Source organism: Schistocerca americana, chromosome 3, assembly GCF_021461395.2.
Source record: "Schistocerca americana isolate TAMUIC-IGC-003095 chromosome 3, iqSchAmer2.1, whole genome shotgun sequence".
NCBI lineage: Eukaryota > Metazoa > Arthropoda > Insecta > Orthoptera > Acrididae > Schistocerca > Schistocerca americana.
The window spans coordinates 877192597-877217509 of NC_060121.1; the positions used below are offsets into that span (position 1 = coordinate 877192597).

The window sequence follows — 24913 nt, forward strand, 5'->3', positions numbered from 1 at the left end:
TTGTGTATGTATATATATTTCACCTGTTAAGGTTTCTCAATGGACGAAGGCCCAACCACGTAGTCTCCAATAATCTCACATGAAACATTCACACTCCCCTGCATGATTTGTAAAACAAGCTTCACTGTTAAAGAGAACTCTTTCAAGAAAGAACCTATCATCCTGATGTCACACCAAACCTGAATGACACAATTTCATGTGTCTTCTACAATCCCTATGGTTAACTCTGCTGGTGAACTGGTACACGATAGAGCTGCAAGCTGCGAACAATGCTGGGCTGACTTATTCCAGTGGCACTCAAAATTTCTCTGTAGCTGACGTGTGACTTATGAGTAGCCACCAGAATGTCTGTATTGTTTGCTCTTCTCACTGCATGCTTCTCTTGATCCTCTGCTTAGTACTCCAATGCCCTTTCAATAACAATTTTTTGCACATTCGCTGAACTGTCTGTCAGCATACCTTTGTGTACACAACTCAATTGTTCTTTTTGTGTTACTTCTGCATTCTCTGTAAAGAAATGGCATTACTAATTTACCTCGGTTTGTGAAAGACATTGATTTTTTCAGGCCAATCAGCACTCTATGCACATGAGTGACATGTGATCAGATACAGTATTACTAGTGTCCCACTTCACACAGTCAAGTCATTTAAATATCTGGGTGTAAAGTTGCAAGTGATATGAAATGGAACGAGCATGTGAGAACAGTGGTATGGAAGGTGAATAGTCAACTTCAGTTTATTGGGAGACCGTATATAGGACGCTGGTGCAACCGATTCTTGAGTACTGCGCGAGTGTTTATGATCAGTACCCAGTTGGATTACAGGAAGATGTTGAAGAAATTTGGAAGAAAGCTGCAAGACTTATTACCAGTAGGCTCAAACAACACTCAAGTGTTATGGAGATACTTCGGGAATTCAAATGGGAATCCCTGGAGGGAAGGTGATGTTCTTTTCGAGAAACAATATTGAGAAAATTTAAATAGCCAGCATTTGAAGCTGACTGCCACACGATTCTACTGCTGCCAACATACATCGTGCATAAGGACAACGAAGATAAGATACAAGAAATTAGGGCTCATATAGAGGCATATACACAGTCATTTTTCCCTCGTTCTATTTGCGAGTGGAACAGGAAAGGAAATCTAGTCATGGTACAGGGTACCCCTTTGCCAAGGATCGTACGATGGTTTGCAGAGTATCTATGTAGATGTAGACACCAAATTGTAGTGCTCTTATCAAATTCCCATAATTTGTATGATTTCACTTGGCATTAAACAAAAAGTTTTACCACAAGAAACATAGAAATCCATTGACATAATAATCAGGCAAAATGGAAGGTTTTCTATTCTTCAGCAGTTTTATCCAAACGTATTTTTATCAGGTACGTATGCCAGATCTCCATTTTGCAAGTAGGAAACATGGATGTGTTTACCACTCTGGCACAAGGATTCTTGTCACATGTTCATTGCAATGTGGGTTTAATATATCTAACCATTCTGTAGCATTTCATCTCTGTCACCCATTCAATTAATTTCAGCTCATCTAATTCAGTCAATATTTTATATTTTCTTCTCACTTTATGCACATCTCTGAAATCTTGTCTCTTTTGATAGCTTCCTACTTCCCATCAGTTCTTCTGTTCTGTCTGGAACACTATTTTTTTCCATTCAGTTTTCCACTGCCTACTTTAACTTTCATCCCATTTAATGCACATTCCAGTGTAGTATAGTTTTCAGTCACAGTTGTTTCTGTTTCCACAATACTATTCTTATTACCTATTTCCTGATGATACTGAATCTACACAGCACAATTTATATTCCTACATTAACATATTTACTCTTTCTAAATACACTTTGATTTGAAAACTGAAGTTCTCAGAGTTCCTTGCAGATGCTGACAAAAAGTATTACCATTTCTTCCTTTCATTGTTGGATTCCTTATTAAGACTGTAAAGTACCTTCATTTATAATCGTTACACAAATGTTTCAGTTGCCATATCTACAATAACTGCCACTCAAACTTTGCACAATGGGGTGAATTTGTTTTTAACTCAGAAAATCTTAGTTAATCTTTTTAAAGCATTTATATATGCCTGCCAGATACAGGCATCCATTAATTATCCACTTTCTTGTTTTCTTATTTTCTGAACTGTTCTGGCCAAGAGAAGTTCCTCAATTCAGGAGAATTTAGTGTGTGCCTAAGAAAATTACAAAGTCCCAAAAAGTTATGTTGTTATATACCATTTTCCAGTAATTGATCACATACACTTTTTAATGTGAAGGATAGAATGGAAACTTAAAATGTAATAATGAGGCAAAAAAAGATGAAACTGAGGCACAGCAGCAGACTTACAGTTTCAACAGGCGTTCTTATTTTCTGCATGTTACTAAAAGTTATGAAAAGCAAATTTTTTTTGCCAAATTGGTACACTACAATAACAACATAACTAAAGCATACATTTATTCCACTGTATACAACATGTTAGATGACTCAACCTTTCCAGCACTCTGTAGAATCGTGGTACGTGTTCGCCACTGGCGTTCACGGGATATGATATCCTTCGTTAGGTCGACATCAAAGTCAAGCATGACTCTTAAGTCAGGACCCAATGCAATGTCATCATTGCCCTTGATTGTAGTACGTTTTTTTGCGAGTCGTTTAGCTTTGATGGCTGCTATCTTCTCGACAGACATGGCTTCTGACAATGACCTGCAGAACAAAGGCTTTAATGCAACAAGTTAATTGGCTGAGCACACAGACAGCAGGATTCGCACTACAATAGACACCGATAGGATGCTGTATCCTCTACTGTCAGTTTCAAATTAACAATACAAATTACCCACATTCCCACAATGAAATAAATGATTATTTGGTCAGCACTTGTAGAAATAAAAGGGATTTGTAAAATTGAAATAGAAAAGAAAATCATTTTCCAAATAATCACTTAATGAGTAATTCCAGGTTGGACCAAAACAAGGCCTCTGACACAAACTAAAAAATAGTACTTACCAGTCTTACGGTAATTCTCTCCAGCACATCCAGTAAACAACACTGATCTTGAGCTTTCAGTTTGACAAGTGTTAACATCAGGATGGTAAAGCAAAACATGCTAAGGCATAGCACAGGGCAGGGAACATATAACAGATGAAATTGTAAATCATTTAGGAAATGAGACCTGGCAATAGACGAAAGATAAATGAAAGGGAGTAGCAGTATAATTTAAAAAGCAAGGTTCACTTTACAGTGTTGTCAACAGAGTGAAGACAATCTAATGATACCAATGCCAGCTTTCATAGCTGGTATTTGTGTACTTCATGATTTTTGTTTTGTGGTCATTAGGCTGTGGTTCAAGACATATTTCTCCGCCTTAAGTTTCGTCTTCCAATGCTGCAGACATCATCAGAGAATATAACAACTCACAAAGCAGATAATCTCAAACAATCTCAGCAAGTTGAGCTATTTTCTGGTATTTACATTCTACAACAACTTTCCTACAACAAAAATGAGAAACAAAACTTTTCATGTTAAATATTTTAATTAATTCTTTTATCTGTTTCAGCTAATAGAATGTTCATTGGGTCTATGAAGACTATTTAACACTATGACAAATGTCACTTTAGTACATTATTTAGTAAGGAAGAAAACCAGATATCAAGTTGAGAGAGGACACATAATTAAAACGCCAGAAAGAGAAATCTGGTGAGAAGCAACAGATCAAAATATAAAAAAGAATTCAGAACTGTGCAAGAAAGAGAGCAACGGGAATACTGAAATGGAAATATCCATCAGCAGAAAGTGTATTTTGTGTTCACAACTGACCCTTTTGCATTCCCTTGCCCCGGCATCTTGAGTTACTTTAGTACATGCCTTTTAAGGCTTTTGTCTCCACTTTGCTCGTTTAACCTGCTTTTGCATTTAGCTCAGGGCTGATTTAATGTCGTTTGGGGCCTGTAGCATTGATGAACTGTGGGGCCCTTATTCAATAACTTACAATCATTTTTTTTTAATTATTATTCTGCTTCCTTCTATGAGGGACATTCAATAATGAAAGAGACAAACTGATGCAGAAAAAACCTGTTTATTTTTACAAAATGAGCCTTTTATTACTTCTCAACATTATCCCCACCAATAGTAAAACACTTGTCCCAATGATGAAGTAGTTTTCTATACCTGATGCAAATAAGTCTGTCTTGTTGTTTGGGCCACTTTCCCAAAAAAAATTTCACCTCTTCAGTGTTGCTGAACTTTTTTCCACATAGTGCCTCCTCAACTAGATCAAACAAATGAAAATACTAGGGTGCCAAATCTGGGCTGCAGGGAGTAAGGGTAGTATCTCCCAATTAATCTTTGTTAATGGCTTCTTGGATCAGTCAGGCAGTCATGTAGCAATATCATACCTTCTCTCTGAGATCCACAATGTTTTTCTCTTGTTGCTGGCTTTACAATGTTCACTAACATGTCTGAGTATAGGCACCATTTATTGTACACTGATCTTCCCATTAATCATAAAAGACAACACCTTGGGCATCCCAAAAGACAGTCAAACATAATTTTTCCCACTAATGCTTGCATTTTGATTTTCTTTCAGACAGATGAGCTAGTATGCCTCCAACCCATGTTTTTACTTTTAGACTCCAGTTCAAAATCGTCAACCCAGTTGCATCACATGTTATAGTCTCATTTAGAAAAATGTTACCTTTCCTTTCATAGCACTCTTTCAAGTCTGTACACACTTTGAGTCTTGTTTCCTTATGTAGACGAATCAACTCTTTTGGGATGCACTTTGCACTGGTTTTGCTGTACTTCAGCTCACTACTGATAACATTTGGTCTGTGCTAACACTTACTACAACTCTTTTTGCTGTATGTCCAGCTGTAACATGTTGGTCTTCACAAATAATGTCGTCAATGAGGGTTTCAAGTGGAGTTAACACCTCAATTGGCCAACCAGGATGTTGCTTGTCAGTCACTGAAATTTGACCATTTTTGAATGGCACTCTACCGACATATAAAAATTTCTGCAGCTGATACAACTTTCACCATACTGTAAAATAATTCAAGAAAAGATGTGCTTATGCGTGGGTGTACTCCAACTTCTGAAAGGAAACGTCTGAAAGCTAGTAAAGTTTTCACTCTTTTTTCGTGCCTGTCGACAGCACTACAATTTAGTGAGTGGTCTCCTTTACTCCTAAAATATTCAATCTAACATTTATATTTTTAATCAAACTGTGCCAATGTCCAGCTTCAAAACAGACTTGAAAAATATCAGGCCTATTGCAATATTAAACTGGTAGCCTCATAATGAAAACTACTGGAGTGGACATTGCGGGTACTGTTCATGCTTGAACTAAATGATCAACTTCCATTGTCCAATATAGGTGTGCAGAAAGAATGAACAACAGATCAAGATGATGATGTGAGGTTTCAAGCTGGAGAGGGAGATACAGCACAGTTTTTCTGCCAGGACCCTCGTGTCCAGAAAACGTGTTACCCATACATTATGATCATCTTTCAACACAAAGTATTCGTAGAGTTGTACAAGATGGCCTCCACGGAGAAAAAACGTTGAATACTTCATGAAATGTAGGAAAATGTGGTGTAGAAAGAATCATCAACTGTGGTGTAGAAAGAATCATCAACAAAGAATCAACAAAGGCCCAGCGAGATTACGTTAGCCCCTCACCAACACCTCTGGAAGAGCCAATGCGGCTGAGGGGGTATGATGGGAGTGCTACAGCACATCAAGTCTCCCACCTCTGCTGTTGCCACCCTTGACCTTCACCTCAACATGGGATGGGACACGACTGGTTGACGTAAGTCTGTTACAATTGCTAGTTTGACAGCAACTAGGTGAGAAACTGTTTTACGACTTGCCTTCCGTAGAAATTCGATCGCAAAGTGACTGTCACAAAGAGACCTGAATTGTCTAAATGGTGCACTCTGGCCAAACTCATTTCTTATATAATTTCCCTGATGATGCTTCCATCCAAATCTGCACAGCAATAATTTGATGAAAGAAGACAAATTACAAAGGCACAAAAACATACTGAACAATTGTGGTGGTCTCTTACTGGTTATGATATCAGTGTTGCCATAAGTTTCCCCAAGTGAAATTCCCTGATTTTCAGACAAGTTTTAGCATTTTTCCCTGACAAATTTTGAGATCTCAAGGATAAGTAAAGACATAAGTTGACAACAAAATGTAAGGAATTTTGTATTTCTCCCCGTGTGAGCAAAATTCTTAAGTACAAACATCAACATCTTCTGTAATGAACTTATTAGATGGAGAAAAGCAAGTGCAGTGGTATGTGTGTTTCATTTGTTTCATTAAGGCCACTGTTGTTATTTTTTTCAATAACATGAAGTATATTTGGTGACAAAAATACACTTTTCCTTGAAATCGCAAGACAGATTTAAAATACCTTCATGATTTCAGAAATAATCTCAGAAAAAATAGGCCTCTTGAAAGAAGTGTATAAGGCAAGGAAAAGTTGTGTAAACCAACACTATAGCTGACCGCCAATAAAATGTTTTCTACTATGTTCGTTATTGTAGGTTATTACCCACTGTGTTATGTCATGTCTATTATTCTACAAGTATTGTGTGATTTTTCTTTCAAGGTATATATGAGTACACAACGTACAAACCGCCAACGAATGCCACAATTTTCTTCTTCTTCTTATCATCCACAATATATAAATTACTTTTTAAGTGCCAAAATGTACTAGAATAAATAAAATGTCTATAAAATGCTGCATTGCACAATGTACTTGGGGTGAGACAGTCGCAATTCCTGAAAACCATTGCCCTTGGCCTCTAGCCTGCAGAGGAAAACTGCTGTCCTGGGTCCTGGGATAAACCATGAAAAACCGCTGCATTATGCCACACACAAACAGACCTGGCCTGTGGACAGATCGCTGAGACTAGATCCAACGGGCAGGGCTTGCACATTAGTGGGAAATGATAGGCTTCAGATCGGCAGGCCCAATCCATTAGACATACCCGCAGAAATGGTCTGTGGTTTTGGCCAGTCATGGAAATCCACTCGTGTGGCCCGCTATGTGTCACAGACACCATTCGACGAAATGAGACTGCGTTAATCAATCCGTGCAACAGATAACTTATGCAAATACTCTGAGAATCAATGCTAATGAGGATAGGTAGCAACTCACTGTAAAGATGACTGCTGAGTTAGAGACAGGCACACAGAAAAGACAATCACACTCTCAAAACCATATTTTCGGCCATAGCCTGCCAGAAAACAAGAGTACGCACGCACGCACGCGCGCACGCGCGCACGCGCGCACACACACACACACACACACACACACACACACACACACACACACACACACACACACACACAAAATCACTCAGCCACAACTCACACACGACTGCCGTCTCCGGCCTCAGTGTCTACAGTCTCTGAGAATCAGATCCAAACCAAACAAACCACTCCTCTCGCCTCCCTGCCTCTCATTGGCAGTTGCTAGACTAGTGGCAAGAAGTGGTAGCAGCACTGACTGCTAGCTGAAGGGAGTGGTACGAAGGGGAGAAGCAGTAGGAATGAGGGAGTTGGGAAGCAGTGCACATACTCAGCTGTGCCCAGCCAGCGGCAATGCATGACATCTCAGTAAACAAAACATTTCATCTACCAAGAGAAAAACAACATTATTCCAGTGTTTTTTTTTTTCAAATTTACCTGATTTCTCTGACGTTTGAAATTCCCTGTTTTTCAGAACTTATGGCAACCATGGATATTATATGACCAAATAAAAAGAGTAATAAATTTCCACCATGAAATTCTAAATTTTTATTCACTTTTTAATAACTGCTTTCAGCTACATTTATATACTAAGAGACACGATTCTTTTCTACTCTGGTCCTGTTCACTCACAGTTCATATTCCTCTGTCTGCTATTTGAAGGACTTCATCCCATAGCTCAGCTACCTATCTGTTTACGCATGACTGTCTGCTGTTCACTCCCTCTTCTATTCTGTAACTAGGGACCCAATTGTAACACACATATCAGTTCCACAAAAGGCGAAAATTTACTTTTTTCATTAACAGCTCATTTACTATTTCCAATAAACTCGAAAATTTCATTCTCATTCTGCCAAAGACAGATAAAATTTGGGGCTGAGAGTCAAAATCATACATACACTAACAAACTTTGGATAAAGGCAATAGAAAGTATGCCAAGAGGAAAGAGAATTGTATCAGAAAAGATTACAATTTTGATGCAACAATGACTGTACAGACTCTCACTACTGTGACATGCAATAATTTCAGCTGAGTACAACATAATGGAAAGGTGCAAAGGAAGCATTATGATGCAATAAAATTGTGTCCATATAGTAATAGCTTACCACCAAATTGAATTATTCTTACAAGAAAATCAGACATTAAGTACATTCAGTAAAATGCAATCTGCTAATTTAAATTCTTTTTTAGATTTAATTACATTAGAATAGGTCTATGAATTAAATACTTGAAAATATTTTATATCCTATGAAAGCTTTTCAGGGCAAACTACGTCTGGTTTGGCACACTCACTTGATATTATCGACAGTGACAGAAGCCTCTTTTGGTGCATCAAGACGTGCTGCTAGTTGCTCCTTGACCTTTTGCACTTGCGTTTCTTCAAAACGTGGCTTTTTGGCAGAATTTTCAGCGGAGTCATCGGCGGTACGTTTCACTTGCGTTGGTATCTCCAGAGGTGCCGATTTGTCAATATTTGCTGAAGATGCTGTTTCACCATTGAGATATGCCAAGAGATCCTTTCGATCGGGTCTTCGGACAACAGGAATATTCTCTGCCTGTAAAATATCACAACAAAATCCTAAGCACAACTGCAATTCTGAAAAACAAAAGATACTTTTACAGAACTCTTCTTGAAATGATAACTCTACGAAACTATTACCTTTCTCTGAAACTGTCATAATTAATGAAATGCATTACAGTGTACAAACATTCCAAACAACACACTCAAAAGAACTGACATAATTCAAGTTTCAAATGAAGACCACCAGCTATGGTGACTGAGTACTTTTTAAATAAGATGTAAACCTTATTCTGTCAAACATCTGGTCACATAAGACTGGAGGAACAAACAGAGATTCATTACACCATCTGGCCACCTGGGAGTGGGAAACTGTGCCTAAATATGAAAGAATCACCAATGATCAATGGCATGCATGTTAGAAGGCAACGGAAACAACTGGATAAAAACACAAAAAGTGTACAGATGCAGCATGCATTCTCCTACAATAATCTCATGACAACCTTTTCCTCCAAAAATATTTTGAAGGTAAACATAGTCCATGCTCAGATGTCTGGGGTTTGGACTGCTCAGGAGGGTGACGAAAAAGGCTAGCATTCTATGAACCAGAGGGAGAAATTTTAGAAATCTAAATGTTGTCGGGAAACCGGACAGTCTGAAAATCGAGATTAGATGGATAAGGTTTGATATAATAGGGATTACTGAAGTGAGGACAGGGGTTATGTGGTGACATCAGCATCAATAAATGGTACAGTAGGTGCTGGCATTTTTACGAATACAAAGGTAGGTAACGTGGTGATTTATCACAAGAAATGCAGTGACTGAATTATTCTTTTGGAGAGTGAAATAAAGTCAACACCAAGTATCACTGTACAGGTTTACATGCAACATCATACGCTGGTAGTGAGAAAATAGACACAATGTGTGAAGAAATAGAGGGATTGATAAAATATGTAATGCCTCACTAACTCAAGGTATTTTTCCAGAGAGACTGAAATACGTCATTGTTAAACCACTCTTTAAGAAAGGTCATAAGAGAGACGTCAATAACTACCAAGTCAATAACCGGCAACCCGTTTCAGTGCAGTTGTCATTTTTCAAAATTTTTGAAAAGGTGAAGTATTCTAGACTATTATCTCAACTAGGCAAAAATAATACCCCAGCAAATCACAGTTTGGATTCCAGAATAATTGCTCTACTGAGAATGCCATTTATATGTTCACCAACAGATTTTACAAGCCTCAAATAATAAAATAATGCTGGTTGTTATTTTCTGTGACTTATCTTAGGCATTTGACTGTGTGAATCACAGTATTCTCTTGTGTAAACTGAAGTTTTATGGAATTGACAGTATAGCTAACCAATGGATAATGTCATATCTAACCAGGAGAAAGTTGTACTTCGTTATTCAAACAAAGTAGTCTGGGAACAGACTTCTGACTGGGGCCAAATGATGTATGGGGGCTCCCCAAGGCTCCATCTTAGGTCCACTATTGTTCTTCATACATGAAAATGATTTTTGATCCAATGTACAACAAGCAGAATTAGTTCTTTCTGCAGGTGACATTATTGTGATCAATCCAAGCATACATACAGAAACAGAAGAAATGGTAATCAAAGTTCTTAAAAGTATCACTGACTGAAACTTCCTGGCAGATTAAAACTGTGTGCCCGACCGAGACTCGAACTCCGGACCTTTGCCTTTCACGGGCAAGTGCTCTACCATCTGAGCTACTGAAGCATGACTCACGCCCGGTACTCACAGCCTTACTTCTGCCAATATCTCGTCTCCTACCTTCCAAACTTTACAGAAGCTCTCCTGCGACTGGTTTTCTGTGAATGGTCTCACACTCAATTTTGAAAAGATGCAACATATTCAGTCCTGTACGTCTAGAGACACTACATAAATGATGTGTGTAACATATAGTGAGGAAATAATAAATAAGTTGGAAACTTCAAAATTCTTACATGTCCATATCAATGGGAATTTAAGCTGGAAAAAGCACATTTTGAAACTCCTGAAACAACTTAGTTCTGCCACATTTGCACTTACAATTGTTGCGGAGAGAAAAATCAGTAAGTAGACATAGTCGGGCATACAGTATATTTATTCCCTCATGAAGACCATTGTAAATACTCCACTACAGTTCTAAAGAACAATGATGTGCATAATTATAATACCAGAAGGAAAAATGACATTCATCATTCCACACTAAGGTTACCTTCAGAACAAAATGGAGAGTACAACACTGCAGCAAAAAATTTTGATCGCTTATCAGTGATATATATATGTCTGACAAAAAGCAGAGTAAAACTTTAATTTGTAATGTGAATGTAAATGACTTGTTCCACATCATTACAACTGACTGTGCAAAATGACCCATGGAATGTCAAACTAGCTAATATGAAGAAGGATAAATATTGTTAGTCATAGGTGATTGCAACACTATAAAAGATGAGGGGTTGCTAGAGAATATGAACTAAAGGCAAGGAATGATAGGGGAGGGTAGTTCTACCACAGGTTTCAATTGGTTGTAGCGAACACTTTCCAAAATCACATGACACGAACGTATACTGAGGTAGTACCACGAGATACTGGGTGGATATCTATTGGACTACATCATGGCTAACCAATAATTTAGAAGTCAATTTATGGCTGCAAATTATACTGAGGTGCAGAAAACTAAGATTGTAAGTATTTTATTTTTAGTTCACATTGGACTACTACAGAGAAATAATATTTTGAAGAAAAACAAGACAGCTCCCTGGAAGGAAATGCATTTGTCCACACTGTGCTGTGTGACAAGAAAGTAAATTTCATTAATGGACTTTTTGTAATTACCTGACTGCCAAATGAGAGGAATGTCCATATCAATGTAAAAAAAAATCTCCTAAAATAGAATGTTGCGGAGATTGCAGTTGCTACATATCCTGATTACTAGTTACAGCAAAGTCATAGTGCCATCTTCAGATCATTGAAGACGTGAATTATTAGGCCCCTATGTGTGGAAAATGCTATCTGGCAATTGAAAACTTTGAGGAAAAATCAATAGAAAAGACACTCCCATGCAACATTGAGTACACTGAAATAAAAACCATAACTATATGAGCAAGACACAGAGGTGTCAAATATATTTTGTGTCCAAGTAATGTTAATTGAACAGTGACTAAATGAAGTGAATATGTATCTAAAGTTAACGACATGTAGCTTAACAGACAAAACTGGACTGTGAAAGAATATTAGAAAAGTGTCATCATCCTGTCCAAAACATTTGGATGTAAGTGCTTGTCCAAAACATTTTGATGTAAGTGTTAACCTGTGATATAATAAATGTTAAAAGCATTTACTGCAAGCTGATCATCAACTTTTCACTGATATAAATAAATGTGAAAAGATCACAACTTGTACAGTGTTGCATTTGTCACTTAAAAAACTGGTAATCAAAATCAAATTATAGGAACACGTAAGAAGTTCACAAACTGCAGCGCTATTTCCAAGGTTTATCCAGTTCATCTCTCATGTCACATTCTGTAGTTTCCCTTCCTTAATTTTGCTGATTGTGTTCCAGTTTTTCTTTTTACTCTTTTGCTTATCGTTTCCTATATTCGAAAGATAGTGACTGGGACGTGTTAACACTAGATATAATAAGATTATATACTTTCCAAAAGACACATTACAGACAGACATTAAGACACTGAAATAATCACGATATAACTCTACACCCAAAGAAAATACTTATAACCATAAATACACAAAAACAAATCTGCCATAAGTACAGAGAACGGTATGTCTCACATTTACAACTTTTATGTTGAAATGTTATTAAGGATTTTGCTTGAAATACAAAATTATATGAGTTAGTTGTGCTATGTAGGTGATCTTGATTCATTTTCTGCTTTGATCACCTCTTACAGTAGCTACATTTATTGAAATATACAGCACTTTTGTCTGTGTGGAAATATTATTAGTATTTTCTCAAAGACAGAATCTACACTGTGCTAACTGATCGATCTGTGGCGTAGACCATAATCAAGGTTACGTTGCAGTAGGGTCAACTGAAATTTGCAATACCACACATCTGGTTTGACATGTAACATATATGTGTTGTCATGTAACATCTTGGTTGCGTGCTACATTTGAAACAGATTGTCGCTGGAGAGGGTGCCTTGGAGTAAGTTATGGTGCTCTGTAGTATGGGATATTTATGTTTCTAAATTGCTTCTGAACGCTGTTACGAGATTCACTGAACTTCTAAAGTGCTGTTTGTGAGACTAATCTTGCAAGAATCTGTGGCAGTATTTTTGTGAGTTATTTCGATGTTGGCAGTTATGAATAATAGATTCATTTTCTGATTTGGAATTATTAGTGTGGTGCGGTGTTCATAGTTGGAGATTTAAATTTATGTTTCACTTTTTGTTAGTTATAGATATACCAATGGAGTTTATGAGAATGAAGGTTACGAGTAATCCCCTGCGTCTGCAATGAGGGACAACATATTGACAACGGCTAAATTCCTACAGTTATTCAGTGTAATTGCTGAGTATGTGAAGCGTTATATTTATGGGCAAAGCATGAGACTGTCAAAAGTTGCTGCATCTCAGGCCAATATAAGTGACGTCATCAGAGGCAGGCAAAAGCTTAGTATTCTGTCGGGAGTGGTTGCTGTTTTCAGAAGTCTAAGCTGGCCCTTCGTGGGATTGCGTTGATAACATTTCTGCTATCATTAGATTGTTAGATTTGTGTGTCGGCTGACTGTGGTTGGTAAGTATCTTTTTAACGTTTTATTTTTTAATTGTAGCTTGATGGTATGTATGTTTGTGTGCATAAATGAGTGTTTATTGTATATCAAAATTTGTGTTAATGCAATGTTTTATGAATTTTTAGGTTGTGTTTTTTTTTTTTTTTTTTGTTGGCTATTATGCTGGACTGTGATAGGTAGGTATCATGGAGTTTACTATATACACGTAGGTAAGGCCAGGTTTTCAACATTAGATATATAGGCGAGTTCTGGTTTTGTGGTACAGTGGAATTTGTTTTAGCTACATTTATTTATTGTTCAGCTAATTCAATCTATACAAGGTGTAGCCTTTAAGTTACTAAATACATTTCTAAGAGGTGTTTCCATGCATCTCTGTCCGCTGCTGTCTTCTGCCAGTTGAAGCTCGCGCAACTTTCCTGAGTTCCTTATCCCAGTGATCAGGTGGTCTCCCTGGTGATCTTCATTTTTCTCTGGGACTCCACTCTAAAACTGATTTTGTCCATCTTCCATCCTTCGTTCATGCAATATGTTCTGCCCCCCGCCATTTTAGAGTCTTAACCCATTCTATAATATCTTTTACTCCTGTTATTGCTTGTATGTCTTCACTTTTCTGTCGATCTTCCTTAGTGAGACCGAATATTGAACTTTCCATAGCTCTCTGAGCAGTTCTAAGTTTCCTTTTAAAAATTCATTTAAAGTACAAGTTTCATACCCATACGTTGAAACCGGTAGGACACACAGATCAAAAACTGTCTTCTTTAAGTAGACTGGCACGTTAGATTTGAAAACTGTTGCATTCCTTCCGTAAGCCCTCCAACCCAGTTTAATTGGACAAAAATTTCAGGTTCCAATTCCTCTTTTGCGTCAATTAATTGCCCCAACTAAACGTATTCTGTAACATTGTTTAGGATGTTGTTGTTCAGTGTTACTTGTCCTGCAGCTATCCACTTATTATGCATAACCTTAGTTTTAGAGTGATTTCTTTTAAGTCCAACTCCCTGACAATGATCTGTAAAGTCTTTTATAGAGGACTGCACTTCCATCTTACTGTTAGCTCAGACCACTATATCGTCAGCAAATCTCAGGTTGGTGAACCTTTTACCATTTATCATTATTCCTCTGTTGTTCCAAATAATTTTAGACATAGCCATCTTGAGAACTGCTACAAATAACTCCTTTTCCAATGGAAAATTCACACTTGTTTTTTCCTTTGTTGATAGATGTACAGACGTGTCATAAATGATGTGCAATATGTTTATATATTTTATTTCCAGTCCTTGCTTGGCAAGTGCTTGTATGACTGCAGTGTGGCTGACAGACTCAAAGGCTTTTTCAAAGTCAGTGAAAGCTATGCATAGTAGCACGTCATACTTATTTGCTCGACTAATTACCTCATGCAGTGGGTTTATATGGTCAATTGAAGCAAAACCACTTCGGAATCCAGCTTGTTCTCTGGGCTGTGCAGTCTCCATTACCATTTCAATATGATTTATCAGGACTTTAGAGAACACATTATACATAACAGAAAGTAAGCTAATGGGGCGGTAGTTCTTCAGATCGTGAATACTTCCCTTCTTATGTAGTAAGATTATGTTTGCTTGGTTCCAGCAGGTTGGGAATGCTGCCATTCTGTATACAAGAAGTAAAGACTTTAGCCACATGTTTCTCTGTTTCCTCCCCTGTAAGCTTGAGTATGTCAATTGTCAGACCATCATGATCCCCTGCTTTGCCATTCTGCATCTCGTATATAGCTTTCTTATTTCTTCGGGGAGTATTTTGGGGACTTCATCATCATCTGTGAAACATTTTCCTAATGGTTCTTGTGTTCTTTCATATAATTTGCTATAGAAATTCTTTACATGCTTTAGAATTTCTTCCTTTTCTGTTATGCGCCCATTATCATCGTCAATTGCTATGATTTAATTTTTACCAATCATAAGCTTTTGTTTAGTTTTCTTGCAGCTCCTTTTATTCTCTAATGCTAATTTTATGGTGTTTTCATTGTATTTTTGTATGTCGGCTTTCATATTCCTCCTTATACACTTAATTTATTTTCTTCCGCAAACTGAACTAGCCTTTCACCCTTTTCGTTCCTCTCATCAATTCCAAGGCAGCCTACTGACATCACCCTGTTTTTTGACACCAACCTTGGCATTTAAGTGCCCAATTACCAGTTTAAAGCAGTAGTCTCGTTCTTTGTTGTGTGTATGTTTTACTTCTTCGTAAAATGCTTCTACTCCATCAGCCGAATAGCTTGCTGTAGGAGCGTATACTTCGACTATTTGTAGTTTGTATCTTTTTGATATTTTAATAACAAGCCTTGCTCCTCTACTTGATGTCCCTTCTATTATTGATACTTTGTCTTTTACATCTTTATTTATTAGGAAACTCACACTCTTTGTTCTATCGTCTTCTTCTCCAAAGTGATACAGAACATTTCCTGACTTCAGAATTACACATTGTTCCCCTTTAGGTCTGGTGAAGTGTTAGATACCAGATTTGTCAAGTTGTATGTAGTTTTGTAGCAGCATGGATTTTGTTTAAGCTACATAGATCAAGTGACATTTTCGGTACCAAGTTTCAGAGCTATGTCTGTGTTTGTGCCATCGTGGACTTCATTTGAGACATTTTTTTTACTGTGGTTTTGTGGGTTGCTGTGGATTCAGTTTGTTGATGTTAAGGTTTTATTTTGGTACATCTTCATTATTAGGGTTGTCGTATATTTAGCTTGTCCCCGCCCAAAATCCCTATTTCCCTGGCTGTCCTGTTAGTTTTATGTTACTTCTGTAATTGAATATTTTTCACATTATTTGTGTGATTTGCATCTGTGTGCAGAAAAATGGTCTACTCCAGGACAGTGTACAGGTTCTACAAGTTTTAGTATTAACACCAATGAAAAACCTCTGCTGAATGAAATCTTGAACTACATATATGCTGATGACTGGGTTGTGGCCATCCAAGCAGGGAAGCTGAGAAGGTCAAACAAAAACTCACTACCACCTTAAACTCCAACAATGTGTCCATGACCAACTTAAGAAAAACACCTTTCCAGCCTCCCCCCCTCCCAAAAAAATGAAAGGTTTGGGTATTTCAACTTTGCTGCAAGCATAGCTGCAGACTGCTCCCGGTATAAAGGAGAGGAATGTTGAAGAACTTAAGGCCCTGCCACTCACACAATACTGTCCAAACATTAAAATGATTGTCAAGGTCAGAAACAATATCCCCTGAAAACCTAAGTTCAAATTGGGTACTAAACCATAAGTAATGTAACAGTACTGGCAATTTGTTATTTCACTGGCAAATATGCCCCACCATTGTGGTAAAAAATAAGGAAACCCCTCCTACACTGAGTGAGGCGATGTCTCACTCAAGAAAAAGTGCAGACTCATCAATGGCTGTCTAAAACCTATTCACACACATAACATCTACCGTCTGGCTGTAATTGCTTCACCAATAATTTGACAAGAGAGAAATGCCTGTGAACAGTGTATGAAGCTCTACATGTCTGAACAAATCTAGAATATGTTACTGAACCAGCTACCCAAAGGGTAAAATCAAGTAATAGCTTCCTCACAGCCCTGAGCACTTGAGACACTAATCATAGCCTGCAGCCAAGATATAATAAACTTCAAGAGACCATCATTGAATGTAATCACCAGGAGAAATGCCATGACAATAACGAAAAACTGTGAAGTCTGAAGGCTCTTAACAGACTGTGAACAAGAACAAGATTGAAAGCAAATTATGTAAAATATGTAGTACTGGTGAAACTGTGACACCCAGACAACACACCGTGTGTATTATTGCAGCCTTGATGATTTCATGTAAACTACTTCTAATCAAAATCACATTGCCCACTTCATAGTTAAACTAATCTTTTTTTGTGTATATGCTATTTTGGAGGTTGCTATAAGAGTACATGGTTGTTCTGTTCCAAATACATGGATTTTGACCACACTCTTTATTTTTAATCTGGTGTTTCTGATATGAATAGATGTTTTACACATTTCGCTTGTAAGATATATAAAACAAAGTCATATTACAGGACTTAACTGAACAACACTACACCAATTATTGTGGAAAAATATCTGTACTATGAGATACACTGGCAATGCAAATTACTGTTATAAAACGCAGTAGTACGATAGTTGTTAAATGGGAGCTTACCGCAGCCTTCCGAACGTACACAGGATGTGAAAGAGCAACATTCTTGAGAAGGAAGAGCAGACATTCCAATGTGTAATATTCCTTTGCATGGTCTCCTTTACCTGACCTGAAAGACACAAATGTACAATGCCAGACTTAAGTAGATACACTGAAATCTCTTGTTACTGCAACAAATGTATGATGACATTTCTGTCAAACTTAAAAAAAAAAATCTGTTCTGCTTGCAATCTACACGGTTAACACAAGCAACAAAATAAAAATATTCATTACCATAACATGTGACCATGGGCAATGATATACACCACATTCAATTTAATGGATATTTTTACTGAAGATGATTAACGTAAATTAGCAATAACTTCTAACGTTATTAAGAAGAAAAAAACTGACATCGTATTTCTTGAATTAAGAGATGCACTGAACTACTTTTATCTTTCTGTGTCAGTTTCATTCACTGTCTCAAACGACTGTTTGCGTCCGGGTCGTTGCCTTCATATGGGTTTAACAAATCATGTTCCCTACGAACTAAAATTATCACGCGTTAAGTAATTTTCTACGAAGAGAACGGTGTACAATTCTTAAGGTGAAAACCCAACTAGTCATTACAACATTGCCATGAGTGTGGGTACGATGGATATCTACCTCGTATGAATTAAAGTGGAGTAATTCTGGACATGACACCACAAATACAAAAAGTCTGTGTGCAGCCATCCACAGAGGACCAGCAAGTCAATAGAACAACACACAAGCTAACCTGACAACAACTATACACGATAAACAAATGTGTGAAAAAAAAAATAACACACGACAGACGCTCTTTAGTTTTTCATGAATTAATGTCACTCACCCCCACATCAGGTAATTTGTGTTGACATTTTTCGGCCAAGAAAATTCGCCGAAGATAATCTGATTTTCTCTTTGTATAATTTCCTTTTTGTTGACATTATACTGCCGTAACAAACTCAAAGGATCAGCCATCGTACACTACTGACACGAAAAGTCAAAGACTATAGAATTCCTAACGCTGCCAAAGTTGCAAAGTACAAGAGACTGTGGTACAAGCGCCATGAGTAGTTGAAGTTTTTTTCAAATCTAAGTATGGTTATTTTGAAACTTTCTGTTTAGCTTTATCAGCTTCTAAAATTATTGTAAGATATGTTCCGATTTTACAAAAAAGCCTATGCACGCTTACATAAAATAGACGTAGTTAAATTAAAGTCACCTGAAGAAAATGGCTGGTTGCTGTATCCCTTCAAGTCACTGTGGCCTTGAAAGAATTGCAAGGACAGTTCCCTAAACGTTTTGAGCACACAGTCAATCTTACATTTGCTGTTTCAGTTGAAAGCACCCCTGTGCTTCTGAAGGCTGAACTGACTGATGTGTAAAGTAATTACCAGTTTCAAGGCAAATCCTTTTAACGTTAAAACTGCCAATGCAATCTTTTCTAAGGTAGAGTTTCGCGTCTCGACAACGAGGTTGGAAAAGTGCTACAATATTTCGACTAACATATGTGTGTGAAAGACTTTTCTTCGATTACGAAGCTGAAATTGTCTGCAATATACCCTCAAGAAATTGTCTGTGTCTGTTCGTATGCTGACAGCTTGTACCAGATAAAATTTATAAATAATTAAAGAATACTGAAAATTTGTTTTGTTTTTGATCCATGTTCTTAAGAAATGCGAAATATAAAACCAAGCCGTATGCGCAGCACGTTCGCAGTTTCCGCCTCTTTCCTCTTTACGCACTCAAGACCGCATGACGTGGAGGTGGGGAAAATGTGCCGGCCAGGCTAAGCGCTATTGCACTCGTGCCAGGGTCTGCTAGCTGGATTCTTGGCCACCGCTTCTCTAAATGATGCTACCTACCCTTTTCCACTCGCGAGTGACGCTTGGGAAAAATGACTGTCGGCAAGCCTCTGCACTGACTCCAATTCCTCGATTTTTCTCGCCATTGTCATTATGCAAGATATATCTGGGAAGTAGTAGTATGCTGTCTGACATTCCCGAAAAGTGCTCTCTCGAAATTTCAGTAGTAAACATCTCAGTGATACACAACGCCTTTCTCGTAACGTGTGGTGATGGAGTTTGTTGAGCATCTCGGTAATTCTCTCGATACCGTGACGAAATGCGCCGCTTTTCATTGGATCTTCTCTATCCCTTCTATCAGTTCTACGTTGTAAGGATTCCACATTGATGAACAGTATTCAAGAACCGGTCAAACTAGTGCCTTATAAGCCTCTTTTTCCGTGGATTAGTTACATTCACTTAAGATTCTTCCTATGAATCTCAGTCTGGCATATGCTTTTCCTACTGTTTGGTTTAAGTGGTCACTCCACTTAAGGTCGCTCTGGATAGTTGCTCCTGGATATTTTACAGTTGATACTGTTTCCAGTGGTTTCTCGTCAATAGTGTAATTGTAAAACAGTGGCTTTTTTTCTCATGTATGCACAATAAGTTATATTTATTTAGGTTCAGGGTCAACTGGGAGAGCCTGCATCATTCATCAGTCCTCCACAAATCGATACTGTCTTCTGGTATTGTTACTTTGTTATAGACAACTGAATCATATTCGAACATCCTTAAATAGCATCTGATGCTTTCTACTAGATCGTTTACATACATTATAATCAGTAGTAGCCCTATGAAACTTCCCAGGGATATCTTGGAAATTATCTTTAGATCTGTCGATTTTGTTCTGCTAAGAGCGACGTCTGAGTTCTATCTGCAAGGAAGTCTTGATAACAGAAGCAGTTCTGCTCTGATACTATGTTAGCTCGTACTTTTTTCACTAAACGTCAGTATGGGATGTTATCAAATGCCTTTCTGAAATCAAGAAAAATGGCGTCAACCAGAGCGTCCATTGTTTACAGCGTTATGGATCTCAAGGCCTAAACACTGAGATGATCAAGAATCAAGAATTTTATTCACCGTAGATCATTTTACAATGATATTGGCTTCGTCATACAGGATGTACTAGTACATATAGAATAATAAAATAAACAAGTGTCAGTACATTATAGAATACATTTCCAGCATGACAGTGTACCAAATTACACCACCATAGCTTCTAAAAGTTAATGCAATACCTATACTATAATCTAATATAATATACTATTGTATTGTTTATTGTACACACTATGTAATTACACATGATTAAGTACAATACACAATAATATGTTTAACTACAATATCTGAAATGCAAAAAATACTACATAGCTAAACTTCTTCTGGCAAAAAAGCAAGCAGTGGAAAACTATATACAAAGGGCTCCCAATAAATTCAAGACAGCGTGGAAAGTAATAAAACAAGAGAATACACCAAAATGCACAGAAACAGATCTGCTTGAATCTGAGGAATTAAATCAATACTTTTTAAACACATTTAAAGAAATAAGTAACAGAATTAAAGCAACAAATTCATCTGCAATGGACCTTGTTGAAGCACCACTGCCTGTTAACCCGGTATTGTCCTCTCCATACATACAGAATTCACTTTCAAGGATTCTGCTGTTATTTGTGCTGGAGTTGTGTCAGTAACAATTCTCACTGATTCTTTATCTGAGACTACAGTATCCTTCCATTTAAGTGCTATTGCTGTTTTGTACACTTCCCTGTTTGTTTGCATGGAGTCACAAATCTTTGTGGCAATTTTTTCTTTACCAGTTGCATGATGAACTGACCATAAGATGGTAACTAAAAACTATAGCAAATAATAAAATTTTGCCTGTTGTTCTTATAAAATAAAGCAGAAAGTACAAAAGATTAAATCTGTGTGTATACATGGTGCGAAATCTGTTACACAAAGCACCTCTGACAGCAGAAATGGCTATACCCTGGTTGTATATTGAGTTGAACTGAGCTTGGAAGACAGAAGCTGATACATCTTTCCATGCAAATTCAACTATGATCCACAGTTCATCAAATGCATGGTAGCGAGTCAGGCTTTCGGCAAAGCATGACCCGATATTTTCAGTGGGTGAGAGATATTGAGAACACGTTAGCCAGTGTTAACAGCCAACCAACATCTGTATTGCAGTATGACAGGACACTGCGAGAAAATGTGTTTTTGTGTTATCTTCTTGAAAGCTAATGTCACAGAGACTTTGAAAATAGGGTGCCTTAATGTGTCATAAATTTATCACCTGCTGCTCTAATTACCAGCTACATGAACCATGTGACAATAAAAATAAAAAGAGTGACTCCCTGAATTGTCAATGGTCAGGATGACTCTGTTACCCCTACTTCAAATAAAAATAAAAAATAATAAAATTATGTCTGACAACTAATCAGAAAATATCATTAGGTTGATTGTAGGTGCAGCAAGTCTATGTATTATACCCCAACTATAAATGGTTAAGTTTAACAAATAAAGTTTGCTGTTCATAAAGTTACACAAAAACTCACAGACTGGTGATAAACTGCTATGTAATCAAGGGAATTGAAATTAGCTCAAGCCCCCTATATAGTGCTTGCCAAATACACTACATAAATAAAAAAACTAAAAAATTGCTGGAAAACTCATGCAGTATTCACAACCAGAAATTAACCAAAGTCAAACTGCACGCTACCCTAATAAATATAAGTTTAATGAGTATACACTGTATTAATGTTAAGCACTGAGCAATAGTCAGAAATAATCCAACTCTCCACTGGCAAACTAAGTTAAAGCTCAGACTCTGTGCAACTAACTCAAAGTCCACATCAGCATCACATGCAAAAAAACAAGCTCTGCTCAACAACTAGCAGAAACAAACCATAGTTCAGACTAATGCAGAAAAATCTACATATCGTCACTGAACTGACACGAAATATTTCGAAGTGTCACAACCAACATCGAAAAAACTTCCAGTCACTGAAAAGCATGCTGCAGGATTATCACTCAAACAAGCATAGGTCTTGCCTCTCCAACTCAGTTCTGAACAGTGTGACAGAGGAAGACAGCTGTCGCATTTTTAAGCCCACATCTCTCCCCTATATGGAAAATCCATGGCACTACACCACACGATGACTTCAAGCTATCACCAGCCTCTTTTGCCACCTTTTACATATAAGTGTAATTAAGAATCTGATTGGAACATTAGATGGACATTAAAAATCTAAACAAAACTGGTATGTCATACTTAATTCTACTAACAGTAGCTTGCCAACAAATTAATTTTAATCAGTTGCAGATTTTAACAGCAGTAATCAAAATACTTTATGATCTCTGTGTCTTTAATTATTGGAATACAGGCGTATATACTACCTCTTTCTCTTAAAGAATTGTCCCTCTCTTTCTAATGCTGGAGTTGGAATTAATATAACTCTATTTGAATGGACAAAACATTGCGAATTAATAAATAATTAATCAAAAATACAGCAAAAATATAGATCTTACAAACTAAAGGTTGTCTGCTGTGGGATCATGTCTGCCAAAACATGCTGTCTTGCTATTAGTGTAGCTGTCTTAGACCAAAAAAATTCTGATTTTAATCAAAAGTTCAATTAAAAGGTGTCTCACAGGTTAATTACTTATGTAATAAAAGATGTGAATAGCTCAGTCAACGTGCACTGACGAGCACTACAAATCGATTGGTTGATCTCCTCTGTGTGATAAAAATTGTAAAAATTGTAAAAATCATTCCTTATTTACAGAATTTCAGTCAAACAAATCTTCCCCGCTGCATATATACGCAGACACCTCATTTTCAGAGCGTGTTTGTGTACCAGCAGGATTGTTATTAACATGACGTAACGTGTTTTTCTGTACCTGTAATAGCTTGTGCTGCACATGCACATGTATGAACAATATAAATCTTCAATTTTTGTTCTGCCAGGTGGACATAACATCACATCTGGAGCGTTTAAAGTATTTTCATAGGTAAGAGCCAGGCATCACAAAGCTTATGTACTTGTTTGTTTTGCAATGACCAGGTGGCTCTGCTATTGGGCTGGGTGGTGGTGGTTGGTAGATCGAGGTTAGGAGGTTGATGTACAACCACCCTGGGTGAGGGTGAACAGTGGGGAGGGGAGTGCTTGCCTTACAGGCACCCAGTGGTACGTCAGAGAAACAGTATTAACAACGTAAAATTTATTATTCGGATTACAACAGTAGTCAGGGTGTTGCACCAAGCAACCAGCACTCATAAGTCAGATGCAGCATGTGTCCAGACATAGAATGTTGTCGTCAGTGCGTGGCCAGTGTAGTGACAGTGGTTGACATCAGGAGTGCATGGCCAATGAGGCAGCAGGCCATCCTGCCACATGTGATCTACAGTACCTAATGACAGCTGAACATCTCAGCATGGGGTGCAGTGTGGTGCATCAAATCGTGCTGTGGTTTCCAAAACAGGAGAGGGAACCTGTGGCAACGGGATCTGCCCACAGTAGCAGGAGTCGGCAACAGGGAGTCTGTTTGCCCTTGCGATGGTGGAAGAGTGGTGCACATCTGCTCCAGGTTCATATGGCAGACCACCAAGAGGCCTGCTGGACGAAAGGCGCTAAATTCGCCACATCAGAGTCAGCACAAACAGCGGCATTGTGGCTAACAGCGGTCAAGCCATCAAAGTGGGACTTGTAATTCCATAGAAGCTCGTAGACTGCTGCATGAGTAGACAATAGGCCATCATAGGCTCTTCCTCATAGTTTGATATCAGCAGACTGGGCACATCCAAGAACGTCCGAGAATGAGGATCTGATTTTGGAGGATATGTATGATAGTCTGCTGGCGAGTGGGTCCCAACAGCAACACCTCCGCCCCAGATAATGCAATAGTTCATTGGAGCTGGGAGTCATCACTGGCTGGCCATGACTTCATTCTTTATACTCTTCCTTTGTAGTCAGCTCCTAGAGGAACTTACCCAGAGTTGTAATATTAGCCAACTTCGTTCTTCAGAGCACTGGCTGAGCTTCTTCCTCTTTGCAGCTTCCTGAATGAGCGCTCTTGCACTCTGAATAAATCTTCTTACTTCATAGTGCATAGTTATCACAACGACAGTACCTCTATCTTTATGGGGTCGTTTTGGTGCATTGGTGCCAGACTGTTGAGACTCATTGACTAGTGCATTGCTCAACAATTATCCTTCCTATGGTTTCTTGCATTACCAAGAAAGGCATCTGAATTATTACCCAACTCTGACAAGTACATTACTTTGTGGCACGACACAGTTGGGATGCTTCTGGAAAAATCTCCTCATGTATTCACAAATCGACAACTATATATAGAGC

General features: G+C 37.8%; 1 protein-coding gene across 1 annotated transcript in view; it reads right to left on the reverse strand.

Annotated features, from left to right (window-relative positions):
• LOC124607190 (parafibromin) overlaps window positions 1–18701 on the reverse strand; it is a 76612-nt gene extending 57911 nt beyond the window's left edge. Inside the window, exons 1-4 of the mRNA XM_047139411.1 lie at window positions 18557–18701; window positions 17710–17815; window positions 8557–8819; window positions 2496–2709 (exon numbers count right to left, since the gene is read on the reverse strand). Coding sequence (XP_046995367.1) covers window positions 2496–2709; window positions 8557–8819; window positions 17710–17815; window positions 18557–18687 — 714 coding nt within the window. The 5' untranslated portion in view covers window positions 18688–18701. The remainder of the gene's footprint in view (window positions 1–2495; window positions 2710–8556; window positions 8820–17709; window positions 17816–18556) is intronic.
• Between the last annotated feature and the right edge of the window lie 6212 nt (window positions 18702–24913).